The 26849-nt window shown below is 39.5% G+C and overlaps 1 protein-coding gene across 1 annotated transcript in view; it reads right to left on the minus strand.

The window, feature by feature from the left end:
- thsd7ab (thrombospondin, type I, domain containing 7Ab) overlaps nucleotides 1-26849 on the minus strand; it is a 147893-nt gene that overhangs the window by 15681 nt on the left and 105363 nt on the right. Inside the window, exons 17-25 of the mRNA XM_062422842.1 lie at nucleotides 23599-23777; nucleotides 22978-22983; nucleotides 22432-22565; nucleotides 21058-21211; nucleotides 18547-18688; nucleotides 14176-14291; nucleotides 13449-13566; nucleotides 9057-9202; nucleotides 7182-7356 (exon numbers count right to left, since the gene is read on the minus strand). Coding sequence (XP_062278826.1) covers nucleotides 7182-7356; nucleotides 9057-9202; nucleotides 13449-13566; nucleotides 14176-14291; nucleotides 18547-18688; nucleotides 21058-21211; nucleotides 22432-22565; nucleotides 22978-22983; nucleotides 23599-23777 — 1170 coding nt within the window. The remainder of the gene's footprint in view (nucleotides 1-7181; nucleotides 7357-9056; nucleotides 9203-13448; nucleotides 13567-14175; nucleotides 14292-18546; nucleotides 18689-21057; nucleotides 21212-22431; nucleotides 22566-22977; nucleotides 22984-23598; nucleotides 23778-26849) is intronic.

Here is a 26849-nt window from a genome sequence, read left to right on the forward strand (position 1 = left end):
GAACAGGTGGAGGATGGGAGATGAGGGAGTTAGGGTGATGCATGGGAGGATTAAGGTGAAGTTGGTTGTTGTGTGCTAGGCTGGATTGGGTTGTGATGGGAGCCAGTGGTTTGATGAAGGATGAACAAGCTGTTGTGTGGACTGCAGGGGGAAGCTTGCTTTTAGCAATGCTGGTGCTGATGGCTTCAGTTGATGTTAATTGATGGTGGAGCTGATCAGTGACGGGAACCTGACATCCTGGTGCCAGACTCCCCAGCTGAAGCGGACATCTGTGATTGCAGGAAATAGTGCAGGGCTGGAGTTATCCTTGTGGGCGAAGGAGTTTGAGAACTGCAACGATGGTGGGGAAGAGTGCTCAAGTTGTCTTGTCCTTTCTTTGCTGGTGGAGGAGGTGGGCTGGGAAAAGTGGAGGATTCGTCAGAAGAACTGTAGTCTTGTATATTCAGAAAAGATGAACAGGGCAGGATATAGTCCACGGAGGAGACAGAACTTGCCGGGGTATCTGCTTCATGGGTGTTTTTTGGAACAAAGAAAGTGGGGTCTCAGGAACGGAGGTGGAAGGAGAGTTTTTGGCTTTCTCAGTTGGCATAGGCTGATGAAAACCTTGGATTTGGATGTCCTAGTTTCTTCTGAAAAACGCTGAGATGAAGTCCATGGTCGTGATGAGCTGAGTAACTGAATGAATTGTCTCGTATGAGATATTTTTGTTTGAATATGCTAAAGCAATGTTGACGCTTCTAGGTTCTGTCACAGAATACGAGGTGTGGTTGAGGTGAGGTCCCGCTCCTCAAACTCTGCTGTATAAGCTTTGATCAATAACTTTGCCTGCAGTGTCTCAGTATTTGTAGCTGTGTAATCCTGTTTGTATTTGCTAAACACAGAAGTTTCTTAGATGTTGCTGCGTAATTAAAGTGAGGCTCAGCCGCATGGTCGGCAAGTCTTTGATGTTAGCAGTAATAGTATTGACGTGAGTGGTGGTATGCCTCCTGTTAGTAGCATTTGCATTTAAAACATTATTAGTTTTCATAAATATTGCTGTTCATGTTAGTAACTTTATCAGTGTCAGCACTGAGATTGTCATCACTGTTAACCCTGTTATCAGTGAAGCATATTTACATTGTTAGTAGTCATTCTAATTTGATGTATTGCATATTGTGTTCTGACCGACACCCCAGGTCGAGTGATATTCTAAACAGTCTTAACAGTTCCCCCTATTCTTCATCAATATAAAGGCTTGCACCACAGCATCAGTCATCAGAGCTTTAATCTGCTGGAAAGCATGTTGGCAATTATCAGTCCTCCTTTTTGGGCTCAACAGACCAGTTAGCAGTTCTGCAACAATAGAAAAGTTTTTGCAGATCCCACTATAGTAACCAGCCATGCCAAGGAAGCAGTGCAAGTCATGTCTGAAAGCAAGGACAGAGAATGCCAGGATCACTTCAACTTTAGACTGGACCAGGTGCACTTTGACTCAGCCTACTATTTTGCCCAGGTGGGCCACAGTTACCTAACCAAAGTCACATTTTTCCAAGTTAAGTCTCAGATGTGCTTTGTGTAACTGCTCAAAAACCTTGTTAAACTGCTGGATGTGCTTTAGACTATGTCATCCAAGTAGGCTTCACAACCAGACAGACCAGACAGCAAGATATTAAGCTTTCCAAAGGCTAACACCTTGCACTACAAAAAATCATCAAGTGTTATAAAAGCTGAAACCTCCTTTGGCAAGATCTGTTAATGGCAGTTGCCAGAGCCCTTTCAGCAAATCAAATGTAGTTACGAATGAGGCATTGCCAACATGGTCCACACAATCCTACATCCTGGGCAACTGATCAGATTTGTCCGACTTGCCCACTAAGAGACAGGGAGAACTCCATGCACTCAAACTGGGTCCTGCAATCCCATACACAAGCATGAACTCAACCTCTCTCTTAAAACGACACTTTTCAGGATTAAAAAGGTATGGATGCTGCTTAATAGGTGGTAAGTCACCCACATCAATATCGTGTTGCAAAACTGTTGTACATGAAGGCACATCAGAGAACATGGTCTTATATGACAAAATCAGCTTGACTGACGCGCTGACTATCAGGCAAGTGAGCTAAATGTGCATCAAGCTGAGTTAACACTTCTGACTTCTGCAACCGCCCCTCACCACTGCTTTAGACGGGACAGCAATGTCGTCCTCACCACCTGCAGTGGGCATTGCCACCAAGGTTACAGCAGGTACCACACCGTCTGCACCAGACAGCACCACCACACAGGCAGAGACAGGCTTGCCAATTTCAGCACTGGACAGCTCCACAGACAAACTGCCAAAATCGCCAGGAGCAGAACTGTTTGCTACACCATCCAGGCCAAGCTCAGCCCCACACTCATGGTAAGGTTTCAAGGTTTTTTTAACCACATATGGACCACTGAAGCGAGCCTGTAGACTGCCAGGGATGGGCAACAAGCACTTTATCACATGGGGCAAAAACTCTGCTCTCAGCTTTCTGATCATACCAGCTTTTCATCTTAGTTTAAGCAGCACTCAGCTTTTCAGTCGCTAGCTCACAAGCACAATGAAGCTTCAAATGAAAATGACACAAATAGACAAATTCTGGGGTTCAACCTCCCCCAGCCATTTTCCTTTAACAGCCACAGCATGAGCAAAAACCAGTTCCAAACACAACTCAAAATGAAAGACTGCACTGCCGTTGGGTCTTCCATGAGAAATGGAGCAAAAACTTCAAGCGCCAACTCATTGGACACAGGAGCCAACTCTGGCACGGAACTAGCAGGTTTTGACAAAATGGCACAACAGTGCACAATGGGAAGCGAAGTAACACACTCAGACTACTCGAGAGCAAAAACTGGATACTGCGCAAGCAAAATGCTACTGAAACAAAGTTACACGCAGAGTTAAACCTCAGAGGACACACCACCTGAAAACACCACCTTAACTCGACTAGCACACAAAAGTAGTAAAACTACATCACCAAAGTAAACACAGATAACTTCTATTGATGAAATAAAGGCGCAAAAACTGGACTACCAAGCCCCCGTCCTCAAAAAGAACAAAATAAAACAAAAGGAAAGCATGATGTTGCATATTCAAGACCCTTTCACATGGTTCTACTTTTAAAAGAGTTAGCAGGCGACAGCGTTTTTTAACCAACTGACTGAGTTAGTGTTAAATAGCTAGCGAACTACAGCTGATTAAGACTTCTCTGTTGTCATTTCAGCTGGTAAAATTGATCGTTGCTGCATGGTCAGCAGTGAAAACCTTGCTTTTGTCTACTTCTGTGACCCACAGTTTCTCCATATGCTAATTTTATATAAGTGTGATAAATCTTCCACTCTAACTGTATAATTTTTGTGCAATAGATCAGAAAGCTTGACTGGTGCAGCGACTGCGACCAACCCTTTGCAAACTGTCAATTGCATATATTTTTATACAGCTTTCAGGTTAGCCCCTCCCTCTGATTTTAAAGGTCATGAATATATACTGAGTGTTATTGGTTAGAGATAATAAAATCTACCCTTTACAAAAGTATTTTTAGTCGCTGCTTTGTGATATAAATCAAACTGCTGTGTCTCTACAAAGCACAATAGAGTCGTAATGGATTGTTTCATTCGTACCTTTCTTTAGAGAGCTCCCAACTACTTTGCTTTGCCGTTAATCTCTATCTCAGTAATGCTGGTATGTACATTGTTATATTAACCTGTAGACGGTGGCTGTAAAGATAAATCAGTTCAATAACTGAGGGCGATTTGGCTACATCAATACAGAACCACAGATCCAACCTAAATTCAGCATGAAATTTGGGGAGGGAAAAAAGTATTTGAAAGTTTATTTGAAGATAATATGACGCTTCAGCCTTCACTTTGGATGGATGAAGCTTCATATTAGCTTCAAATAAACTTTTAAATACATTTTTGCCTGAAGGAAGGTTGTGGATTTTATCTCCCATCACTTACACTGAAAGCACTCTCTGAAGGACTTTCTTACAAGCCAGTATAAACAGGAATGATTTCCTATTTCCTATAAAAGTGTATCATAAAATATAACACTGGCAGCTGAAACCTACTTTAACTAATTCAAAAAGGTCACATGTGCTGACAGTGAAGTTAGTGAAAAAAGCAGTCAACACAAGTTGAGAAAGATTAGCGTTAGCAGCTAATGCTACTTCTAAGTGGCCCCTGACTGCTCCTGGTTACTATACACTTAAATATTGAATTCTTTTCTATTTATTTCTCCTCCTCCTTTCTCATTAATTTACTTTTGAATTAACAAAAATGAACATGTGTAAATCTGAATTGCCTTTGTGTTAGAAATGTGTCAAATTAAACTGCCTTATGGTGAGAATACCAAGAACAGAGCGCCATGCCTGTAATCATCACTGAAAATACATTTTCAATCTGTTCTTAATCAGCATCTCTATTCTGAATAAATGGATGAAATATACACTTTGTCATTTACAAATGTGAGGACTGATATTCAGAGTTTTATCTGAGCTTGCCATCTTGACTTTTTTTTATAAGCTCTTTGGGTTTTTGTTATCTCGCGCCCACAGATTATTGATTGCACCCCTTTTTTCCCCCCTGTTAGTTTATCTCTGTCTGTCTGCATGCATGCATGTGTGTGTTTTAATCACTTTGCTTCTGTGTATCTTCACTACACAAATGGAATAAATTGAATTGTCGGGGTCACAGCTTTTCATTTGGATTCGCCTCTCGGTTTATTTCACAGGAAGAGTAGGTGGTCCTCATAGTTTGTACATTCCACATAAAAATGAATATCGCTCCTGGCAGCGCTGCCTCTGGCTTGGCCTTGGACAAGCAGCGTCTTCAGTGGGAGGCTTGTGAGGGTTTGTGTTCGGACCTGCTGCACTCGTGAAAACAAGACTTTTTTTTATTGTGAGAATAAAAGAAACTGCTGCTGGTTGCTGACTTTTATCTAAGCAGCTTTATGGTCAGAACTAAACGGGGTGAAAATGGGGTAAACTGGAAAAAAAAATGTAATACTGTAGAGCAGGGGTATTCAATTAAAATTTATTGAGGTCCAATTTGTGAAAATTTCCTCAAGTGAAGGTCCAGAACATCATAATGTCTGTGTTATTTTTCAGTACCTTGAAGTAGCATTGTAGTTACATCTGTGTCTAGTGGGCAGATTGTAGACTCTCAAATAAATACAGTAGAATTCATTTGTTAGTATTTACACTCAAGAATAACATAATACATTTTCTTTCTTTATATCAAATAAAGATGACATTTTAAAATAAAGTGCATTACAGAAAGCTTTTGATTGTGCTTCTTAAATAAAGTGCTTAGTTTTATATTTAAAAAAGAATCCTTTTATACTTTTAAACTTAAACTTAATCCATAAACTTAATTTCACGTTGAATAATATTATAACAAAACATCTCAACACATATTAACTCTTTTCTCCGTGTGTATCTCACTGACAGTCAAGTCTCTCCGCGTGTCAGAATGCACAGATTTGATTGGCTCATTAGCATCACGTAAGAAGATTCGCTGTGCGCAGTGGTCTGTGAGTTTTTGAGGGTTGCTCCACTTTTACCATAATAGCTGGAGAAGCTGAGCCGTTAAAATAGAAACGCTCTTACAAAATTGAACAATCCTCAATATTTCAGCAGTTACACATCCGGGTCTGAATAGGACGGCGTCTGGGTCCGGATCTGGACCGCAGTCCGCCTATATAGTGACCTCTGATGTAGAGTAGAGTGGAATATTTATCATGATTTAGACTACACACATACACAGCAGAGGAGAGCATAGGGCTGTCTGAGTTACTACAGGCAGTGAAGTACAATACCTACAAGGAAATTTAACTCGCACAAAAGCACAGTTACACAAAGCATCTCCCATAATGCATATCATTTATTATTATCATATATTTTTATACAGCTTTCAGGTTAGCCCCTCCCTCTGATTTTAAAGGTCATGAATATATACTGAGTGTTATTGGTTAGAGATAATAAAATCTACCCTTTACAAAAGTATTTTTAGTCGCTGCTTTGTGATATAAATCAAACTGCTGTGTCTCTACAAAGCACAATAGAGTCGTAATGGATTGTTTCATTCGTACCTTTCTTTAGAGAGCTCCCAACTACTTTGCTTTGCTGTTAATCTCTATCTCAGTAATGCTGGTGTGTACATTGTTATATTAACCTGTAGACGGTGGCTGTAAAGATAAATCAGTTCAATAACTGAGGGCGATTTGGCTACATCAATACAGAACCACAGATCCAACCTAAATTCAGCATGAAATTTGGGGAGGGAAAAAAGTATTTGAAAGTTTATTTGAAGATAATATGACGCTTCAGCCTTCACTTTGGATGGATGAAGCTTCATATTAGCTTCAAATAAACTTTTAAATACATTTTTGCCTGAAGGAAGGTTGTGGATTTTATCTCCCATCACTTACACTGAAAGCACTCTCTGAAGGACTTTCTTACAAGCCAGTATAAACAGGAATGATTTCCTATTTCCTATAAAAGTGTATCATAAAATATAACACTGGCAGCTGAAACCTACTTTAACTAATTCAAAAAGGTCACATGTGCTGACAGTGAAGTTAGTGAAAAAAGCAGTCAACACAAGTTGAGAAAGATTAGCGTTAGCAGCTAATGCTACTTCTAAGTGGCCCCTGACTGCTCCTGGTTACTAAAGGCTGTTTTATTTACAGACACTTGAGCTCACATGGTTTTATAAACCAAATTAAGCATCATATTAGTATCTTAGTATTAGTAATTTTAGTATCACAGCCTCACTTAATTGTTGTTGGTCTGGCAGACGACATCATTTTCTGGAGATTCAGTATTTGAAATAATTGTGGGAATAATTTATTTTAGTCACACTTATTAAAATAGAAAAATTATCCAATACAGATTGTGGCTGAATCGAATTGTATTAATGGGGCTTTAAAACTCAGTGTATCGCATTGTAGTGTTAATTGAATCATCTCACAGGGAGACACACACACACACACACACACACACACACACACACACACACACACACACACACACACACACACACACACACACACACACACACACACACACACACAGGCATTCAGGTTGTTAAAAGAAAACATCCTTTCCATGTGAATAATGCTTCTGTTCTTCCCACTGTTTGGACATTAGTTTGTGAGGTTGCTCATGCAGCATTATTACCTGGGCAGGGAAGGGTGCAGGCCTCTTTCAGACTGATCTCTTTGTCTCCATCAACAGACAACTCCAGGCTGCTGCACAGCTCCTCGTCCACAAGGCTGCCCTCGCCGTTGCCTGAGTCGTCCGACACGAAGCAGGAAAGGTTTCGGTAGCGCATGCCGTGTCCGCACACCACACCCTGACAGGACAGGAGCACCACAGAAGAAGAAGTGACCATGATAATACCGCTTCATTTTAGTTAACTGAAGACATTTAAAGTAGCTGAAAGTATATATTAATGTTATTAATGTGTGCTGACTTTTACAAAGTGCATATAAACATTAACAGCATGAAATATTAATGACACATACTCTTTAAAGTTGCAATTCGAGACTGATGCACACAACGCTGTCGTCCCCAAACTTTTATGAAGTTAAAGGTAATGAAGGTAAAAGCAACTATCCTCGATGGATCTTCATTATTAAATCAATACAAATCCCCACGGAGCAGATGAAGATAAGGAGAGAGTTTAAAAGCCAAATCAGGAGGAGGATGCTGATATTCTGTAAACTTGGCGTAATTTAAATGGGAACTCAATGTTAACAGGTTGTGGGTAAATACTACTGGACATTATCAGTCAAAGGTTCCCCATTCACTTCAATGATAACCATTTGACTGGTACTGTATGTGTAAAAAGACTGAGAGAGAAGAAGAGTACTCAGTGGAGTACTTAAACTTGAGAATTTGCGAACAACCAATGCCACTTTTTAAAAATAATTAACTAATAATAATAAAAATAATTATCAACTCTCTGAACAGACATGCATTTTTACTTTAGATTCTGAAATCAAAGGAAATAAAATACAAATGTATAATTAAAACCGTCACAAACATTTTTTCCTTTCTCCAAACACTCTTCTTGACACGGTTTCAATCAGTTCTTCAACCATAAAAGACAATTATTTCATCTCTTTGGTGGATATAAATCACTAATGAAGACACCTCTTTTAAAAAAAAAAGCCATTTAGTTACTGATAAAAAGAATAATTTACAAGTTCAGATTCAATTTTCTGTAAAACATAAATCAGATAAAATATTTATTTTGAGAGTGAGTTATTAGAAATTAATTATTTGAGTTAATGTCTAATATTTGTTAATTTTAATTAATTTAAGACATTTTAAGACTTTTATAGCCCTGAAAAACATCCTGTATTATTAACTCAATGAGAGCGTTCACTGTGAGTTGTCGCTTACATGCAGTTTTTAATGGGTACAGTTGACCTAACATGACATTAAATGTAGTTAGGAAGTGTTGGCTGTCACTCTCTCTGTCTCTATCAGTTTGTCTCTCTCATTCGAGGGAGGCTGAGATTATTGGACACTTGATGAAGTTAATTGAGAGGAACCAATGATCTAAATGAACTGTAGGCGGTGGCTCGTCTCCCTGCCTCCCTATAAAAACAACAACCAGGCTTGTAAAGTTTGCTTTATGACACACAGCAATGCTTCTTTCAGAAATCTGCCCTGGTGGTGCACAATGAGAAATGAGGTGTGAGGGAAGACAAATTTCTTGGCAATGGTATTGGTTTATAGGAATGTATTAGTATTAAAACTGTATTATATTGGTTTTTACTGTCTTCCCCACTAAATAACTCTATGGGCAGGGATTTGATGGGGCTGTTCATCAATACTATAGGCTCCATTATTTTTTGCCCATTGCTCAGATTTCTGCCTTCCAAAAATCCACTTTTTGGCTCAAATTCTTGTGCGTATTGATCTCGACGGAGCCAAAAGACCTGTCAAAGTAGCATTTCTCGTAGCTGACAAGAAAAAGTCGATACAGTTATCAATATTTAATGCCCCTGGATTACGGTATAATGCTATGATTTATTAACATACCTCCACCCGACACTCAGACCAGGGGCTGTACTGCCAGCGGTAGCAGGGTCGGACGGGGCAGGGCTTCCACTGCTCCATCTGAGGCGGGCAGGGCCGGCCGTCACCCTGAGAGGCCTGAACCACCGACCTCTGACGCCACATCTTACCTAAAAAAAAAAAAAAACACATAGAGGGAATGATGTCATCAGTGTATCATTATCATTTTTTTTATGTTTTTTCATATCTTTTAGATATTTATAGATACTGCAGGGTACTTTTTCCATACTAGTATTTTATTATTATTTATTACATATATTTATTTGTTTTATTAGAAGAGTTTTTGGGTATGTTAGTAATTATTTTTAGTTTTTCCTGTGGATAGTTGTAGAGAGATGTGTTTCATGTTAGGTGGGGCTTTCTTGACTACGGATGTAGCTGCTGTAACCAAGACATTTCATGTGAAAGATCAATAAATATCAATAAATACCTATCCATCTATCTTTTATTTAATATCCATGTCTTTTCTTCAACATTTGCTTTTGAGCCTTTGTGTCCAACTCAGAGAAAATGCTCATGATTTGTGTAGCTATGGTTACATTACCTAATTATTTGTAAATATCACTCTTCAATAAAACAACCATCATTTTTATTAAATTAAATTAAGTCACGTTGGAGCTAGAAAAGCCAACAACAGTTTCCTCTCCAATCCTCCTTTAGTATTGAAACTTGGGTCTTGTGTTTTACCAGCATGATGGAAGAGAGCTTTTTATTTCCTGCTAAAATAATACAATTATACAGAGTGTAGAGATGCTGTATTTTCTGCACAATAAACTAAAAGAAAACAGATTTTTGCTAATGGAGTGACCATTGTGGTTTAAAACACACAGCAGTCATTCATTCCCACTGTAAACAGCAACATTTTAAATGCAAGCATATGTGTGTTTGCTTTGAATGCTTCAAATTAATCTTACTGTGCACGACAGCACTTCACTTAGGGCGTGATTTTCTAAATAGCTTGAAATGCTGCACTTTTTCTCTGACATGCAGATGGTTCTTGGTCCACTTGAGTGAAACAGCTTTTCTCCTGCATCAATCTGCAAAGTCTCTTTAAATAAATCCAATACATCACAGCAGCTAACACCTCGGAGACCGTTTGATTTAAGTGCAGAATTGACGCTATGAATTAGCTGAAAAAACTCAACAGAGAGAGCCTACACACATTTCAAAATGCAACCTTCCTGTCTACCTGTTTAAACCGCCCACTCGCAAATATCAAAACCCTTCATGTGTTGCACATCCCGCTTTCATTTCCACAGCGCTGTGCCAGAAATCAGCTCACCTCAGAATACACTTTTGCCAACCTACGACACCTTTCAACAGATAACATACAAACCAGCCTTCCCACACACTCACACACAGAAAACTATTCATAACATAACTTAGCATAACTATTCATAACCTGTTCCAGAAAGAGAACATCCCACTCGCACAAACACAGCAAAATGAGGTCCCCCCTTTTCACCGCTTAAGCCTTTCTCAAACTTTTATCTTATTCCTTGTGATTTTGCAACTATATCGCTACAGCGCCTCTTCTTCAAAGCGCTCCCCCACTCAGCCTCGAGGAGCAGGAGGATGTAAAGGGACAGAATCAATTGTGCGAACCTCCGGAGCACCAACAACCAGGATACAGGAGGACAAATATTTGCCGGTCGTTTTTGCAAGACTATAAAGCAAGCGCTGTCTCTTAAATAAACACTTCCTCACTTTCGCTTCGATGAGTTCTTCCAGCCAAATATGTCCTGTGGGAGCAGGAAGTGTCTGATATGGGACTTTTCTTAAATTTAAGTTATTCAAGTACTTTTTGCTGAGCTTTCATGTTTTTTTTAACAGCAACGCCTGAGTACTTTGGTGCACGCATGCTCAGAAAAATGTTGATGCGGTCGGCTCATTACAACAAAACCTGAGACAAATGATGACAGAAAATAAAACTTGATGTACGCTAGCAACTCCAGACCTCAAGTTATTCCTGGTGCTGAATGATCTTCAACACACACTCAAAACTAATAGCCTACTAACCTGTGGACACTTTAAAACCTTGATCATTAACCTCCCTGTTTCACACTGTAACTGTTTTACTTGATTTTCATTTGTGTTTTTGTTCTTGTTTTTATTTTAACTTGTTTATAACTCGACATCATTGTAAATAAGGGTAATCTCAATGGTTCTTCAAGTTTATATAAAGGTTTAAATAATAATTAAAAATAATAATACATGTATGCAGATACAACTTGGAGCTGCTCAGTACAATCATAGTAGTGTTTTAGTGCTGGCTGCTGAGTTCTATAAAGTCAACTTTGGGTGCATTTTCTGTATTAACACATTTTCACGTTATAAGCTCCACAAAAACTGACAATAAAAGTCAAATAGGGGAACAAGATGATTGTTCTTGGAGGTTTCTTTCTTCTTGTTTGGACTCTAAGCAGCAAAATATCTTCATACTAGCAAATCATATGCCAAAGATCCAGTGAGGAATTGAAGCCATAACCTCTGTCACCAGTCAGCGATCAGAGCTTTCTGAGCTACATCAGACCTCACTCAAAGCATAATTAGATGAGAACATCAGCTGGATTATAATGAAAATGAATGACAGTTAACCTCAGACTTGTCACATTATCACACTTCATTAATTATGTTTTCAACATCTGCTTGATGACACGTTTATTTTCAGGCACACCTGAGCTACACCTGACCCCTGGGTCAATTTGTAATGTAATTCACATTTAGCTTTTGTCTTGTTCTTGTGTGTTTAATGGAGGTTTTTTCGAGTCTCAATAATCACAATATTAATCTGCTGTAATAGTTTTTTTCCTCTTCTGGAAACAAAGAAATCCCATCTTGAACTAATATCGGTTTAATTGACAAAATCCATAATCCTAATTTTGCGTAAAAAAATACATCCCAAACTTCAAAAAACAAAAACTAACAAACTAATTTTCAGCAGTCTGAGTTGGATAAATCAAATGTTATCTTCCCAAAGTTATTCTGTCTTTTTAGTACAAAATTCCCTCTTTGTGTCACTGTTCTTCTGTCATAGTTAATCAGGCAAACACTGTCTGCTTAGTGACACAAAGAGGGAATTTGCACCTAAAAGACCGCAGCTTTGGAAGACCCATCATAACTCAGATGGTTAAAGCTTCATATGAGCTTCAGTTGAACTCCATAAATACATTTTTACACAGAAGAAGTCCTTATCCCTTATCTCTAACATTGAAAGCACTTCAGAAGGGTGCAGACAGTGTGTACAGGAGGAACAACTGCAGTGGCCAATACAACGTTCAATGTATATATACAGTACATGTATATGCATGTAAATGAAAATATTCTGTAGGGTTGTTAAAATCATCTTATTCCACATTGTGGCTCAGGAGGTATAGCGGGTTGGCCTCTAATCAGGAGGTCGGTGTTTCAATTCCCGAATCCTCTAGTCTGCATGTCAAAGTGTCCTTGGTAAATATACTGAACTGTGACTGTGAGTGTGTGTGTGTGTGTGTGTGTGTGTGTGTGTGTGCGTGTGTGTGTGTGTGCGTGTGTGTGTGTGTGTGTGAAGGGGTGAGTGAGCATTAGAAAATTGTAAAGCGCAGCCTTTGCCATCAGTGTATTAATGTCAGTGTGAAGCCTTTTGAGTGCAAGTAAAGTGCATATAAACGCAGTCAGTTTACCGTTTACATTGTCTGAAACTATCAAATACAATATACAGCATATCTGGTATCGGTTTTTTCCAGCTCTTCACTGAAGCTACATGATATATAGACTGAATGAAATATCCAAATCCAAGACTCTGGATGTATTTTTTGGCTGCAGCATTTAATGAGGCAAACATATTTTTTATCTGAAAATCAATCAGACATGTATGATATTCTTTTTAGTGGGGACACCACTATAATTTATAGCATAGGTCTCTGCAGGTTTCAACAGTTTTTGGCTGCACAGAATGAGTTTAGCAGTAACTGAATCTCCAGCCAAGCCAGTGAGGTTTGGTTAATCCCATTTGAGCTGGATTACAGGCCCTTTTTTTTTTTTTTTTGCAAAGTGAAGATTTAAAACTTGATTTGTTTGGCTGAAATGACCAAGGCTCAGTCTGTTTTACATCAAATCTTAAAATGAGTCTCCTTTTTATGTGTTGTTGTTTTTTTGTTTCTTTGTCTTCCGGAGATTTTAACTTTTAAAAAGTGCACTGTGAATACAGGTCAAGAGAAGGTGGCCTGTTTCTACATGTTACAGACATTAGTCCAGCATGCAGTTCACATGCTGAAAACTGCTCTTGATAAAAGTGTCAAGTTAATTGTTTTAAATAGACCTGCAATGTTTGTACCATTCACACAATCATACAATAGTTAATTTTTAGATACTTACCCTCGAGCCCGCAGGTCTGTGAACACTCTGACCAGGTCGACCAGTCTGACAGCTGACAGTTGACGGGACACTCGACCATGCAGGAGATGTTCATCTGCCACTTCTTCTCCAAATTCAACTGTGGCACAAGTAGGAAACGAAGGTGCTAATCTATAACTAACATCAACACATTCACAACACCAGCCTGATAGTCATTGCACGGTCGGATCCAATCTGTGGCCGGCTTGACCTCGCAGCACTACAATTCCCAGAAGCCTTAGTTCTGGCAGGGACAGACTGTGTGCTCTGCAGCATCAGGCCAGCAGAGTTGGAATATGGAGGCTTCTGTGAAAGCCATTCTGACACAATGTGTTTTTGTGAATGAGCCAGATGATGAAGTGGGCCAAGGGTTAAATAGCTGTGGGGACGGCTCTGCCACAGCCCGCCGGCTACAATTACATGGAGCCGAGACACATTATGAATGAATAAAATGCTCCGCCTGAAGCAACGACAACAATCTCTGTATGGGAATACTTCTGAATATTTCATGTTGCTGTGGGCCTAATAGTACTGGAAGGGTGTGATAATATATTGTAATGAGTGATGTGATTAAGTCATTAAGAAAAATGGTGTGTGTCAAAGAACGAAAAGCAAAGCCTAAACTGCCCAAGAAAGAATAAAAATTGAAGGGGGGGAAAAAAAGGAAGTAGAAAAGGAAAACGCCACAGGAATCATCTGCAGGTCTCACCTCCTCGCAGTATTTCAAGTCGACTGATTTGCCGTCGCTGCGAACACAGTCGAGCATCCGGGTCTTGATACCACTCCCACATACAGCGTTGGGGCTCAGCTGACATGTGCTCCAATCTGAGGAGAAACAGAACACATTGACACTGACATTTTTAGCTGTTTTGTTTTCATACATCAGCCAATATAAAGTTGACTCGGGGTGGGTGCGTAACAATCCACACAGCAGAGGTCCAGAGGTGCCAGGCTGAAACAACAACCGACAACAGAGGCCAGGAATTGATCTTTTTTGTTTTTGTTTTTTCACATTGTTTATCACATTTACAACATTTTTATACTGGTGGAAAGACAAGCAAGTGTTTCCAATATGATTTGTGTCTTTTATTATTTAAATTTCATGTAGGAATGAAACTGAATTATGTAACTGTGAATGAGCTGGATTGTATCTCAGGGTGTTATTTGTCCTATTTGCATGTTTTTGCCGTTAGAGAGTTGCAGCAGCTGATGAATACACAGTATGTGAATGTATGTTATATGTTGCACTATGAAACTGGAGATATAATTGAAAGGTTATCCATATATGATTAACAGTAGCCTGATTCAGAAGTTGAATAAACACATACTGTTGTTGACAGACAACAGACAGACAGCAAGTCTATGGACTTATGATTTTAAGTTCACTGGGTATGTGTTTCAATTGAATGGAGTGGTTTATAGTATTTTCTTGTGTTATTCATCTGCTCGGTAGACTGATTTCAGCTCCAGGCTCTGTTTGAATAACATGACTCAGAATGACTGGTAGCCTCAGTTTACATGCTTCTCTTCACATGGGGGCAGTTTGAGATTTTACCAGCGAATAATGATTCATTTACATGAGCTGACGAGTTGTTCTGAGTGATCACCTTTGTCATATGATGAAACATTTCTATCCTGATGGGAGTGGTCTCTTCCAGGATGACAGTGCCCCCATCCGTAGAGCACTAGGGGTCACTGAATGGTTTGATGAGTATGAAAATAATGTGGATCATATGTTATGGCCTCCGCAGTCATCAGATCTCAACCTAATTGATTGAGATTTTGGACCGACGTGTTAAGCAGCGCTGTTTAGGCGGCTTATAAAGCTTGTATTTGGTATATTTGAATCTTTTCATGTTACAAGCAGGCTGGGAGGAAAAAGCTCATTTTACGTGGAAGTTTCTTTTTTTTCTTGGTTTGACTCTAATGTAGCAAAATGTCTTAATGCTGGCTAATTATATGCGGAAGATCCATTCAGGAATTAAAGCTGCAACCTCGCTGTCACCAAACCAGATGAGCAGGGATTCCTGAGCTACATCAGCTCTCACCCTCAGTATAACGAGTGATATTAATAAGTGATGCTGTTAATACTTGAACATTTGCACTGAGTATAATCAGCTAATAAGCCACTTCCCACTAATGTTAACACTGCAGCTTTGTTAAATCTTTTGGGGCGAGTCCAACTAAAAAAAAAAGTTATTTGAGAGATATCTCAACACATTGGGGCAAATTCAAGTCAAGTTAAAAGTCCTAATAAGTAAACAGCAATCCACAATGTCTAAAATATTCTCTTGAGTTATAATTTTCCATGCTTCATAGAGATGTGTTGGTAAATAAATAAAGGTTAGTTGGTATCATTTATTTTTCAGAATTCACCTGTCACACCTCCTGCAGTGAATTTCATTTTACAGTGAAATATGACCCCTGCATGATGACTACTACCTGTCAGACTGTGGAGCACACCGCTTCACCACATTTAATAAATATTTGCCAGGATTCGGCAGGTTGCTGATGTTGATTTTACCACCCTGGGTGCAGGCAGAGTTGGGAGGCAGGTGAGAGGGAAACACGATTCAGACGGCAGCGAGCAGGAGAGGGAGCAGAGGATGTATTCAAGTCACAAGAAAACAGCTTTTCAATAGCGATCAGCCTCTGTAGTTCGATGTACGCTCAGTCGAAGCGGGATGATGTGGCGGGATAAAACACAAGGAGACGTTCTTCAAAAGTGTTGAAATGCCTCAGCTGTCACAAACTCTTTACACTTCAGAATGAATAAATCCCAGACACTGAGAACCAACCATGGTGTGTCTTTTTAAGGGTGAATGCTCTGAAATGCACTGTCGCACCATGTTGCCTCATGTTACTTTGAAAGTTGTTTAGCTGAAGGTTTTGTATGATGGGTGAGGTTGGAAGGGGATCTTTATGCTTATTGATATGCATCATGCTTGAGGGAGCATAAGAACTAGGATTTTGATATAAAATATCAATTAAAATCTGTAGATTTTATGGTGAGTCGACACAGTGCAGCTCTATCAAATTAATTACCGCCTATGTGGCTGACATAAACTAAAATTCTCTGCCTTCACTGCACTGTATCTGATAGATCTTTTCATATGGACGTGACACGAATACAAATGAACCATTAGGAGCTTTGAGATGACTCAGCAGAATAGTAAGCATGCCTTGTACTTCTCCCATACGGTTACTTTGACTTCAGCTCATTACGTTTGTTGCATGATACACTTTGTCTCCCTCTGCCAGCAGTCCCTCCTGCTATAACTTTCAAGTACTACTGAAATGCTTTAAAGTAATTGGTGTATGTGTATGTGTGTGTGTGTGTGTGTGTGTGTGTGTGTTTTATTGTGTCTTTGGAGTCAGACTCTAAATAGTTTCTGGCTGGCGAAGATTATTGTCGATAACAGATGATTACTGAGCAAAGAGGTCATTTAGGGTTTATAACCGCTCTCTTAAATCCAATAAATCTGGCTGCCATCAGTATCCTTTCATGCCAACATCATAAGCGAGCTGTGTGGTGATCAGATTTAAGTTTCTCTCTTTTCAAAAACAACCAGGATTCATAAAACAACATCAGTTAAAGTTTCCCCGATAAATCTCACCAGTAAAATCCAGAGCCACATGAGCCTTGAACCTTGGCCCCTCCAAAAAAAAATGTTTATACAGCGAAAAAATACAACATTTCACTCCAGACTTAGGGTGCCACTGCCTTTAAAATCAAAATGTGTGTGTGCTGTTGTTAAAAAAAACACTCTGCAGCAACAGGGAGGCTGAGGTATCACTCACGAAATGTGCCATCCCCTGACAAAGATGAGTGGCTGTTTTTAGCTGCAGTGAGCTCGTTTGCAAGCTCAACTCAGGGAATTGTATCTCCTGCCGAGGAGCTTTGTGGCACTCTGGGGACTGAAATAGGGAGATTGCGACAAGAAAGAGCAACAGTAGCAGTTTGGATGGTCTCAGCATCAACAATAGGTTAAAAAAAGAGAACACTTTACCCAATAAAAATCTCTGCTCGTACATTATGCACATATACCCTAGGATGCCTGGATGCAACTGTGAACGCAGCAGTAGGTTTTGTATGTCACATTTCCCGGAGTAACGACACAAAGGGAAGACAGGGGAAAAGAAGGAAGCTGGTTGAGAATGTGGGGCAGAAGTACTAAAGGCAACACAAGAAATCCTAATGAAATATGGGAGCAGTTGAAATAGTTTTTATGAGTACAGTTTCCAGAGCGAAATGTGAAAGTGTGGCCTCTGCGACACGTGATGTGGAGGTGTGATATCCTGCAGATTAGAAAAAAGGCGAGCCTGGGAAAGCTGCCAGATCAAATCTTTCTGTTTAGAGAGATATCAACAATTTCCCCCCCTGTTTTCAGCAGTAAACGCAGAGGTGATACTGAGCAGAGCACTCACCCCACAGAGGCTAATAGTCAAACGTTTTACTTGTTCTTGGCATCTTCCGCGCTTTAATGGTCGTAACTGCAGGAATTTGCAGAAAAAACGTAACGTGTGACCGTTTAACCTTCCTGTGGAAAGTAAAACAATCTGTGATCAGAGAGGAGCTTCACAAAGAGCAGCTGTGAAGAAGGAGCTCCATTAACTTTCCCTCATCATTATATTACATGAGATTTGATGAAGCCTCGCAGGTATTGAGACTGTCTTACCCGTAGAAAAAATACAGTTATAAGGCAGTTGAAAATAAAAAATGGATGAGTCAGTTATCAGTTTCTTCCCTTGCTGTCAGAACAGATGAAAAGCCAATTCTGAAAAGGAAGCTGTGTTTGCACTCATGTCCACAGAGAGTCTTAAAGTTTCCATTTCAAGAGCTGTTTTCATATCAGTGATTTGGTTTGAGTTGAGAAACGCTGAACCCTGACACACCCAAAAAGCTGCTCCATCCAAAACACATACAGCACTGTCATTTTTGGAAGAAAAAAAACAACCCAAAAAGCATATAACACTCACAATCTGTTTTCATAATTTAACAGAGCCAAGCCAATCATTTGAAACTCTGTGACTTTATGAAGACAGTTCATCATTTGAGCTTGTCTGATCTTTCCTTTACCTGTGATGTTGTAAAAGTAGTTGAAACAGTTGAGGTTCAGGCTGCAGGGCTCGTTGTCGGTTGAGTCCGGACACTGCCGTCCCACGCTGGGTGAGCGGAGGGTGTACGCCGTCCGCTGTCGACTGTTGGTTCTGGTGCAAGGCTGAAATAGAGACTCCTCATTAAAAACTGGAGCCTACAGAAAATGTTACTTGTTACAGAAAGTGATAAAAGCTGAATACAGATGTATCGCTGACCAGGACCAGGCCATTTGTTTACAGAAAGCTCCTGGTGAAACCCTGTCATCTAATCTATATACTACTGAACTGTTTTCCCCAATTCCATTGTGTTGGATTATGTTTACAGGCATGAATAAAGTGCTCTATTTAGACACCTGATGGATGGTGGGTAGGGCTGGGCGATATGGGCAGAATCAAAAATCACAATATTTTTGACCAAATACCTCGATATCGATATTTTGACAATATTGTAGGGGACGACTTTCAGTGCTTTCACAAAATATTCATGCAATGAGATTTTTGTGGATAAAGGCAGATAATAGAACAGCCTGTTAAGCTCATAACATTACATTTTTAGTGTAATGCCGCCTTTAAAAAGCAGGAAAAGACAACACTCATCCCATATGACGATATTACAATAATCAAAATCTAAGACGACATCTATAGAATATCACAATATCAATATAATATCGATTTATTGCCCAGCCCTAATGGTGGACATACAAAATAAAGGACATTAACACCAGATAAAGGGGTTTGCATCTTGAGGTTAAGTATATTGAGCTTCAAATAACTGCTGGTATTTTTCTGTATTACATCAAGACTATGATCTTTCCCTAAACTTAACCACAGTGTCTAAACGTAACCATAAAAAGCTTCATAATGCTGTAGTTTCTACTTGGTGGATATTGTACTTCAAAATTGGGTATTAAGGCTCACAAACAAATAATTATTTGAGATTAAACAAACTCTACCCAAGATGCATTAATTAACAACATTTTCTCGATATGTTCTAATTCGATCCAGGCAGCATTACATTGTCTTCGAAATGTATTTTCTATTGCAGTATATAAGCGTAATGTCAAGGAGAAAAAGGTTGAAAGTCAATTACTGTGAATTTACCAGCTTTTGGATTACTTCCAAGCTTATTGGGTCTCAATTCCTCAGAGATCTTTTATGTCAACATGCTCTCCAAGTGTCTGCCTGGTCCCTAGAGGGATGCTTTAACACTGTGTAAAGAAATAAAAAAAAAGACCCTTTCCTACTTCTCTCTCCTGGCATTCCCAGAATGTGGAATTAGATTTTTTTCCAGTGGGAAATGACATGACAGCTGAAACGGATATTGCTGGAATAGTAAACCATCAGACTCTACATGGTCATTGCTTGCAGAGAAGAGAGTAGATGACAGCCTTTTGTATAGCTCCATTGCTGGCATGATGAATAAAACATGTGAGAGGCCCCGCTGGTGTCACTGCAGACTACATGTCGAGATTGGGATTGCAGGAAGTCGGTGTGTCAAGCACTTTGGGAGAGAATGGGGTCTGATTAACAATGGCCAGGGTGCTGCTGAGAGAACAGCAGGTGAAATCAGAGCAGTTAAAATGTCTTTTTACCACAAGTCTGAGGTGTCAGGGGTGGAGAAGCTGAACAGGATGTTCTGACATCTTACATGTTTTGCAAAAGGAAGAGCGAAGACTGCATAGGTGCTGCAGCCTGTAGGTGTGTGCTGTACTTCTGTGAGGAAATCGGTGTGTCTTTAAAAAAAAGTCTATTTGCAATGTGTTCATATTTCACAGAGAGTTGAAAAAAGGGTCTCTCAGGTTGTGATGTAGAGGTGGATTAAGTTTCATGTCCAACTCATTTAATCATAAACTTTTACGCTGAAAAGAACATTAATTAGCTTGTAATATCGTTGTAAAATCTGACCATAAATCAACATTATTCTGAGAGTATAACAAATTATCCTCACTGTTTGTGGTTGTCTGCCAAATGATGATCACAAACTAGGGGTAATATTTTTAGCCAGCTTTATGTTTATGCCACTACATCACTGCTGATGTATGCAGGGGCGTGTGTGTGTGCGTGTGTGCGTGTGTGCGTGTGTGTGTGTGTGTGTGTGTGTGTGTGTGTGTGTTTCACTAAATGTAAATTTGGAAACCTGCTCAGGAGCTCTCTGAGTCTTTATCATAAATCATCCTCCTTCCCTGCTGAATGCGAAGTGAGGGCAGTGTAATATAGCTGATATATAAGTCATTTTTCTCCTGTTTCCTAGTTCATATATCTCTTATATTCCTCCTTGGTGGAAAATAACCTGTTGACAAAGATTCACACACTGCTCTCAATAATACAGTGCTGCCACGCTTTGAATTTCTTGAGCCTCCGAGAAAATATTTCTGACAAGAAAGAGATATCAAGATAAATCTCCATGGGCTTCACACAAGTTTGATATCCCCATATCTACTCTGTGGCAGACAACTGAGCGGCTGCTTTCTGATGTGGGTTCAGCTCTCACCAGGCTGCAGCGGCTCCAGGGGCCCCAGTCGTTGAGGACGCAATCTTCGGGGCAGGGCAGCCGGCTCTCCCTGGCCCCCAGGGGCATCTCCTCCGGGTCACAGAGGTAGTCCTCCACAGACTCTGATGGCCCGTCTATGGTGTTGAGCATGCATCTGTGGGAATGGTCAAGAAACACAGTGAATCTGACCGTATCTCACCAACGCTGCTGATGTGTGCTCCAAGGAACGCTGGAGCCTCATGTTTCATTTTAACTGGACATGTTGGCAGTTACAAGAATCACTTTACGACCTATGTGTTTCTAAAGCAGTGGGGTGTGTCCCTCGGGGTAAGAGGGTCAATTTTATAAGAAAAATAAACAATTGCTGTATTTGGTCACAGCAACATGAACTCCACTGGTTTTGGAGGCTGAACGAAGACAAAGTGAATTACATACCGGACGTTGCACCCTTATTTTTTTATCAATCAATATCAATTTATCTTTAAACCATGTAAATATATTGAAAATACATAAATAGATTCAGTGCAAGAATATATTATTCAAAACTGAATCCAGGCTTTCTTCAGCCATATTTTTTTGAATCATCTCCTCTAAATTACAGCTTTTTGTCCTCTATTAGACAAGATAAAGAGAAGTCAGGATCGCTACTATCTTAACTCACAATTTCAGCAGCTCTGAATGTTGTTTTTGAGACTTGGCTCCACATCAGTAGAGTATTTACTCACTCTGTAGCCTAAGCACTGAACCACTAGCAATTTTAAAAAGATAACAGACTTGGTCATTGCAAAAGATTGATGTTGTGTCTAGCAGCTATTTCGCTGTGTATTATAATTTGTGTGTGTGTGTGTGTGTGTGTACTTCTCTTTCCTGTTTTTACAGAATTAGGATGTATGCACCACAAACAACTTAATTACAGTATTATGAGTCTCATATAGTGTAATTACAGTGTATATCTTGCATGTGCAGGACCATAAACAATGTTGGTTGTTGACTGTCAGTCCAACCATGTTAGAAAGGTTAATCCAGCCAAAACAGTATCATGTTTATGAGTGTTATGCATGTTTTCCCTAAAAAATATGTAACAACAAGTAGTCACATTGATGTGAGTATAATGACAGCCTCCAAATGCTGCAAAGAAAAGCAGACAAAGCCCAAAGTGATGTCATGATATTGCTTATTTTCCCTAGTCAAAAGTCAAAACTCAAACCCATATTCTATCTACTATAATATTAAAACAGAAAAACAGCTCATTTGGGTATTTTGCTGGGAATTTACTTTAAAGTAAGTAAGTATTTAGCACTTATGGATACCACATCTTATACAAATGTACATAAACATAGATTCAGGTAGAGGGGGAGAAAGGCTGTTAAATACCTGACTTTTCTGGTCTGTACGCCTTCACCGCAGTTCTCTTTTAAGTACACATTGCTGACCTTCCACACACTCCACGGCTCAGCTAACCACACATACTGATTGCAGTCACTCTGACACGGCACCACCTCATAGACCTGAGGACAGAATATGATGTTATGTATAAAATAGAAATAGGAGCAGATTCATTTTCTTACTGCAAGAGAATCCTTAATGGACAAGGCCAACTAATGATCATGGAAAAATGTGGCCTCTACAATGTTTTTTTTTTAATTTTTTTAAATCAATATTTTGTGTTATCCTTGAAAAGTTGTGCCTAATACACAGTAAGTTTTTGGCTCAGCTTAGCTCAGATTTCTTCTGCCCACTCAGAGCAGCTCTGCCTCTGACAAATGTCCGTATAAATAAAACTCCAATTGGATAGTACCTTGTTTACTTACATCTACACTATTGTAAATATATACATCTATCCGTCAGTGACCCACTGACATTTGGTGACACTTAACATCTGTGACTACATAACAAATAGCTGAGGGAAGCAGCTCTTACCTGGGCCTGTAGCAGTGAGTCATATCCGGCAAGCATTGGGGTGGATTAAAGGGAGACAGATGGATTAATGAGCACATGCCAACTGTTCATATAGAGTAGAACCTATGATTAATGTAACGTTCAAGAGGACATAATCAGAAAAGCCTCTAGCATAAATACCTGTGTGAACTTACTGTAGCAGATACACACACACACATACACACAAACTGCCAGGCATACTGTAGATCAGCACAACCTTAATCTGCATTTGCTGATACTCACAGGCCTGGAAAGCGTTTCATTTTTGCGAATCATGGAAACCTTAAGGAATCAACTAGCACACCGAGGGGCATTAATATGGTAGATGGGAGCCATTTATAGCACCCGTTGCTTTTTTGCACTGTCGCTGCTCAGCAAAAAATGAGTGCAGCAATAATGAGGGGAAGGTAAAGGAAAGCTCTGCACTCACGCTTATTATTCATCAATAATTAATTTCTTTCTCTCCAGTGTTGGAGATGTTTAATGTGTATCACACTTGTAATAAGTATAAATATATTGCAAGAATGGTTCATAAATATTCAAGAAACAATGGCAAACCAAATAAAACAGCTTCGGTTTTCTCTCAATAAAAAGTTTTAGTACCTGGTTGATGTGGTCCAGTTTTGGACACGGCCGTCCACCGTTGTAAGGTTTCTCTCGGAGCCATTTGGAGCGAACTTTGACTCCGCTGCCGCAGGACTTGCTACAGCGCGACCAGTTAGACCATTCACTGAGTTTGCAGTCTGAAGGACAGGGGATGATGCACGCCTCCTCAATGTAACCTGCAAGGAGGGCAAAAAAGAGGTTTTTTTATCTTTGTGATGGTGGTTCTTGTTTTTGCCTTGTAATGGTATATTTGTGTACACACATAAGAAGAAAAACTAAAAGACAAAATGATGATTTGCTACTTTTCAGGCTGTTTTTGTGAATTGTTAGACAGTGTACTTTAGTCAGTTATTAATTATTTCAGAAGGAAAAAGGCATTCACTAGAAAACTGAATCAGGAAATTAGCTCTAAAGAAAATGCTCTCTCTGCATCCCTACAGGAGGAAGCTAGCCTCCGGATTGAGAATAAATACTTTAGAGGAAAAATGGCCTTGGTCAGTTCTTCAATACCTTAGAAGAATTTTGTTTTCCTTATCCACTATGAAACTACATTTATTCTAATTCCCGGAGCTTAGTTTTTCTTCTTGATCTTACAAAGGACAATTAAAGTTCAAGAGCTCTTTAAAATAGTTGATGGGGGAAATGCTGAACTTTAAGAGCTCTGCAAACTATTCACTGATACTTCACAAACTAATCTAAATGCACCTACAGACTTTAAGCCCAGTGCAATGAAAACAGGGTCCACGCTCAGAGGTCCAATTTCATGGTTTGTTATATAAAGGTCTAAACATCTACCGAAGCAGTGGTTACGTCTGGCAGCAAGCTTCATTATTTCAATCTATGTCCCTCAGCTCACAGGGTCATGGCACACTCAACAGGCCTGGTTTTAAGCATCTCACTCTGCTTCTTATGCTTGTGGTTTTTTTGGGGTTTTTTTGTGATCTTTCTCCATCTCCATCTCTGGGCTGAGATTTCCTCTGTTTTTGCCAGTAAACAGGCCAAAGTTCAGTCAGATATGTTGAAAGAGATGATTCTTCTGAGCCTTCAGTTTTATACATAAAATGTTCTTCTCACATGCTCAGAGAGCCTGTTTAGTAAACACAACCTACAGTAGTATATTTTTTTGGCTTTTGTAACAGCACTGGTCTGTAAATCAGTTTAGCCTTTGATTAAGAAAATCAATGAGGTGAATGAGGCGGAAAAGCGGAGTGTCTCACTGGGTTCCTAAGCACTTCCTCTTTCTGATGTGGGCTCTTTAAGACTGCTTTGCTGTTCATTGAGAGACATGCAGCGATATACTAACTGACAGATTTGCTGACAGCACACTTCCCACGATTTTAAATGAGTTACACAGGAATCCCATAAAGGCTAGTCAGATTTTGTCAACGTACATATATGTGAGTATTCTTCTCCCTTTTTTAACCTGGGAAATATCTTGTTCTTTTTTAGTAGCATTATGTTTCACACTGACACACCAAGCTGCTTGGGGTTGTGTTGGTGTGGGAATGTGTGCTTTCAGGCGCCAAAATATCGCACAGCAGTTTATAAAACTATGAGACAGGATTTTATGACTCAGTGAAGTTATCACACTAAATTCCTCTGTGCCTTGTTCACTGTGAGGTAGAGTAAACAGAGTAATTAGGAAGAGGATATGCACTTGTTTTTGATTTAAGTGTTGAAGCAATGTTGGAGCTAGCTTCAACTCTAATTGTTTTGACTGAGCCTCCTACTGTGGACTAATTGAAATCAATGTGGAGGTTTTTTTTGGTGCAGTGTAAATATTGGTCTGAACGTAGCCTCAGTGTTGCTTAGGATGGTCACAGAGAGACGAAGCATATTTATTACAGTTATACAGTTATTATATTTTACAGTTAAAATAATGTCACACTTTTAACTTCATTACAAACTACTGCTGCATTCAAGACACTTTAGCAAGATGGATATTTGGGGTCTTAACAAGATATTTCTGCCCAATCTGCCAGTAAGATTTCATTAAGCAAATATGACAAAGAAAAACAATAAAATAAATGTATTCTTAAACCAGTGACGACTACAGTCCTGTCAGTAGCACCAACGCAATGGACAGTGACATACTGTAATGATCATATCCACACACACATACACACACTTCTGCCTGACCTCCTTACACTCCATTGCCTCTGAGTCCGGACCAACATCTTTACCTCAGCACCTTGCTGAGTTCAGCATGACCCCTAAAATAAGCTTCATCGCCTTTGACCTCCCACTGCAGGCCCTCCTGTCAAGTCCAGTCACTCTGAATCACTGATGCTGTCACTTAAAGTTCACTAACAGTACAAAATACTGCAGATCTCAGGCAGCAGTTCACACGTAGTTCAACTGATATAAACTTGTTAGTTGTCTTGCCAGGCTCTCGGGGAAGCTTTTGGGCTGAATCCAGGTAGGAGATTGCTCTCGTTGCCTTTAGTGGTGAACCTGCAACCTGGCACAAGCTCCTAATGTAGTTCCCAAAGCAGCTGTCACCACTGTAATAAGCTTTCCTAACTGGTGACTGCCAACTTTCACCTGAAATGTTCATGATGAAATGATTCAGATATGCACTGAACTGAATCTAGAAGAAGACACACTTTTTTCAGCATCAGCCAAAATCTGGCAACGCTTTGCTCGTAACATCAGCATGGTATCCTTATATTAAGCAACTGAGCATAAGGTAATGTGATCAACAGATGGTATGTCAGCGTAGTTTTGTCCTTTACCATTATTCTTAATATGCTAACGATAACGTGTTTAAGTGAAAAATGTTGAGCCCACTGGCATTCCTGTAAGAGATGAATTAATACAGAAAAAGAAGACAACTATATAATGTGGAAAGTATAAAACGTGCAAATGGATCAGCTGACCAGCGATTGTTGTTAAAGATAATAAAACATCTGTTTGCTTTAGAGATGTTTAGGCTGGTTTAAGACCTGCATAAGCCCCAATGTGAGACAATGTACTTCATGACACTAATGTTTGTTTCTCACTTTTATTATATCGAACCTAAAGTATTTTTGTCTTCCTAAGCTATAAAACATTCATTTGTGTACTGCTGTAATCACTGCTTCTGTAAAATCTGCCTGTTAGACATGATTATTGTAGGACCATTTAATTAATACACCTGTCATTGCACTCATATTTCTTAAAAGAAAATATTTTGTCTATTTGTAATATACAGTTTGCAGAACATGTACTGTACATTAGGTCCTTTGCTGGTGGACTACTGTTTGAAC

Source organism: Scomber scombrus, chromosome 7 (assembly GCF_963691925.1).
Source record: "Scomber scombrus chromosome 7, fScoSco1.1, whole genome shotgun sequence".
In the NCBI taxonomy this organism is placed as follows: domain Eukaryota; kingdom Metazoa; phylum Chordata; class Actinopteri; order Scombriformes; family Scombridae; genus Scomber; species Scomber scombrus.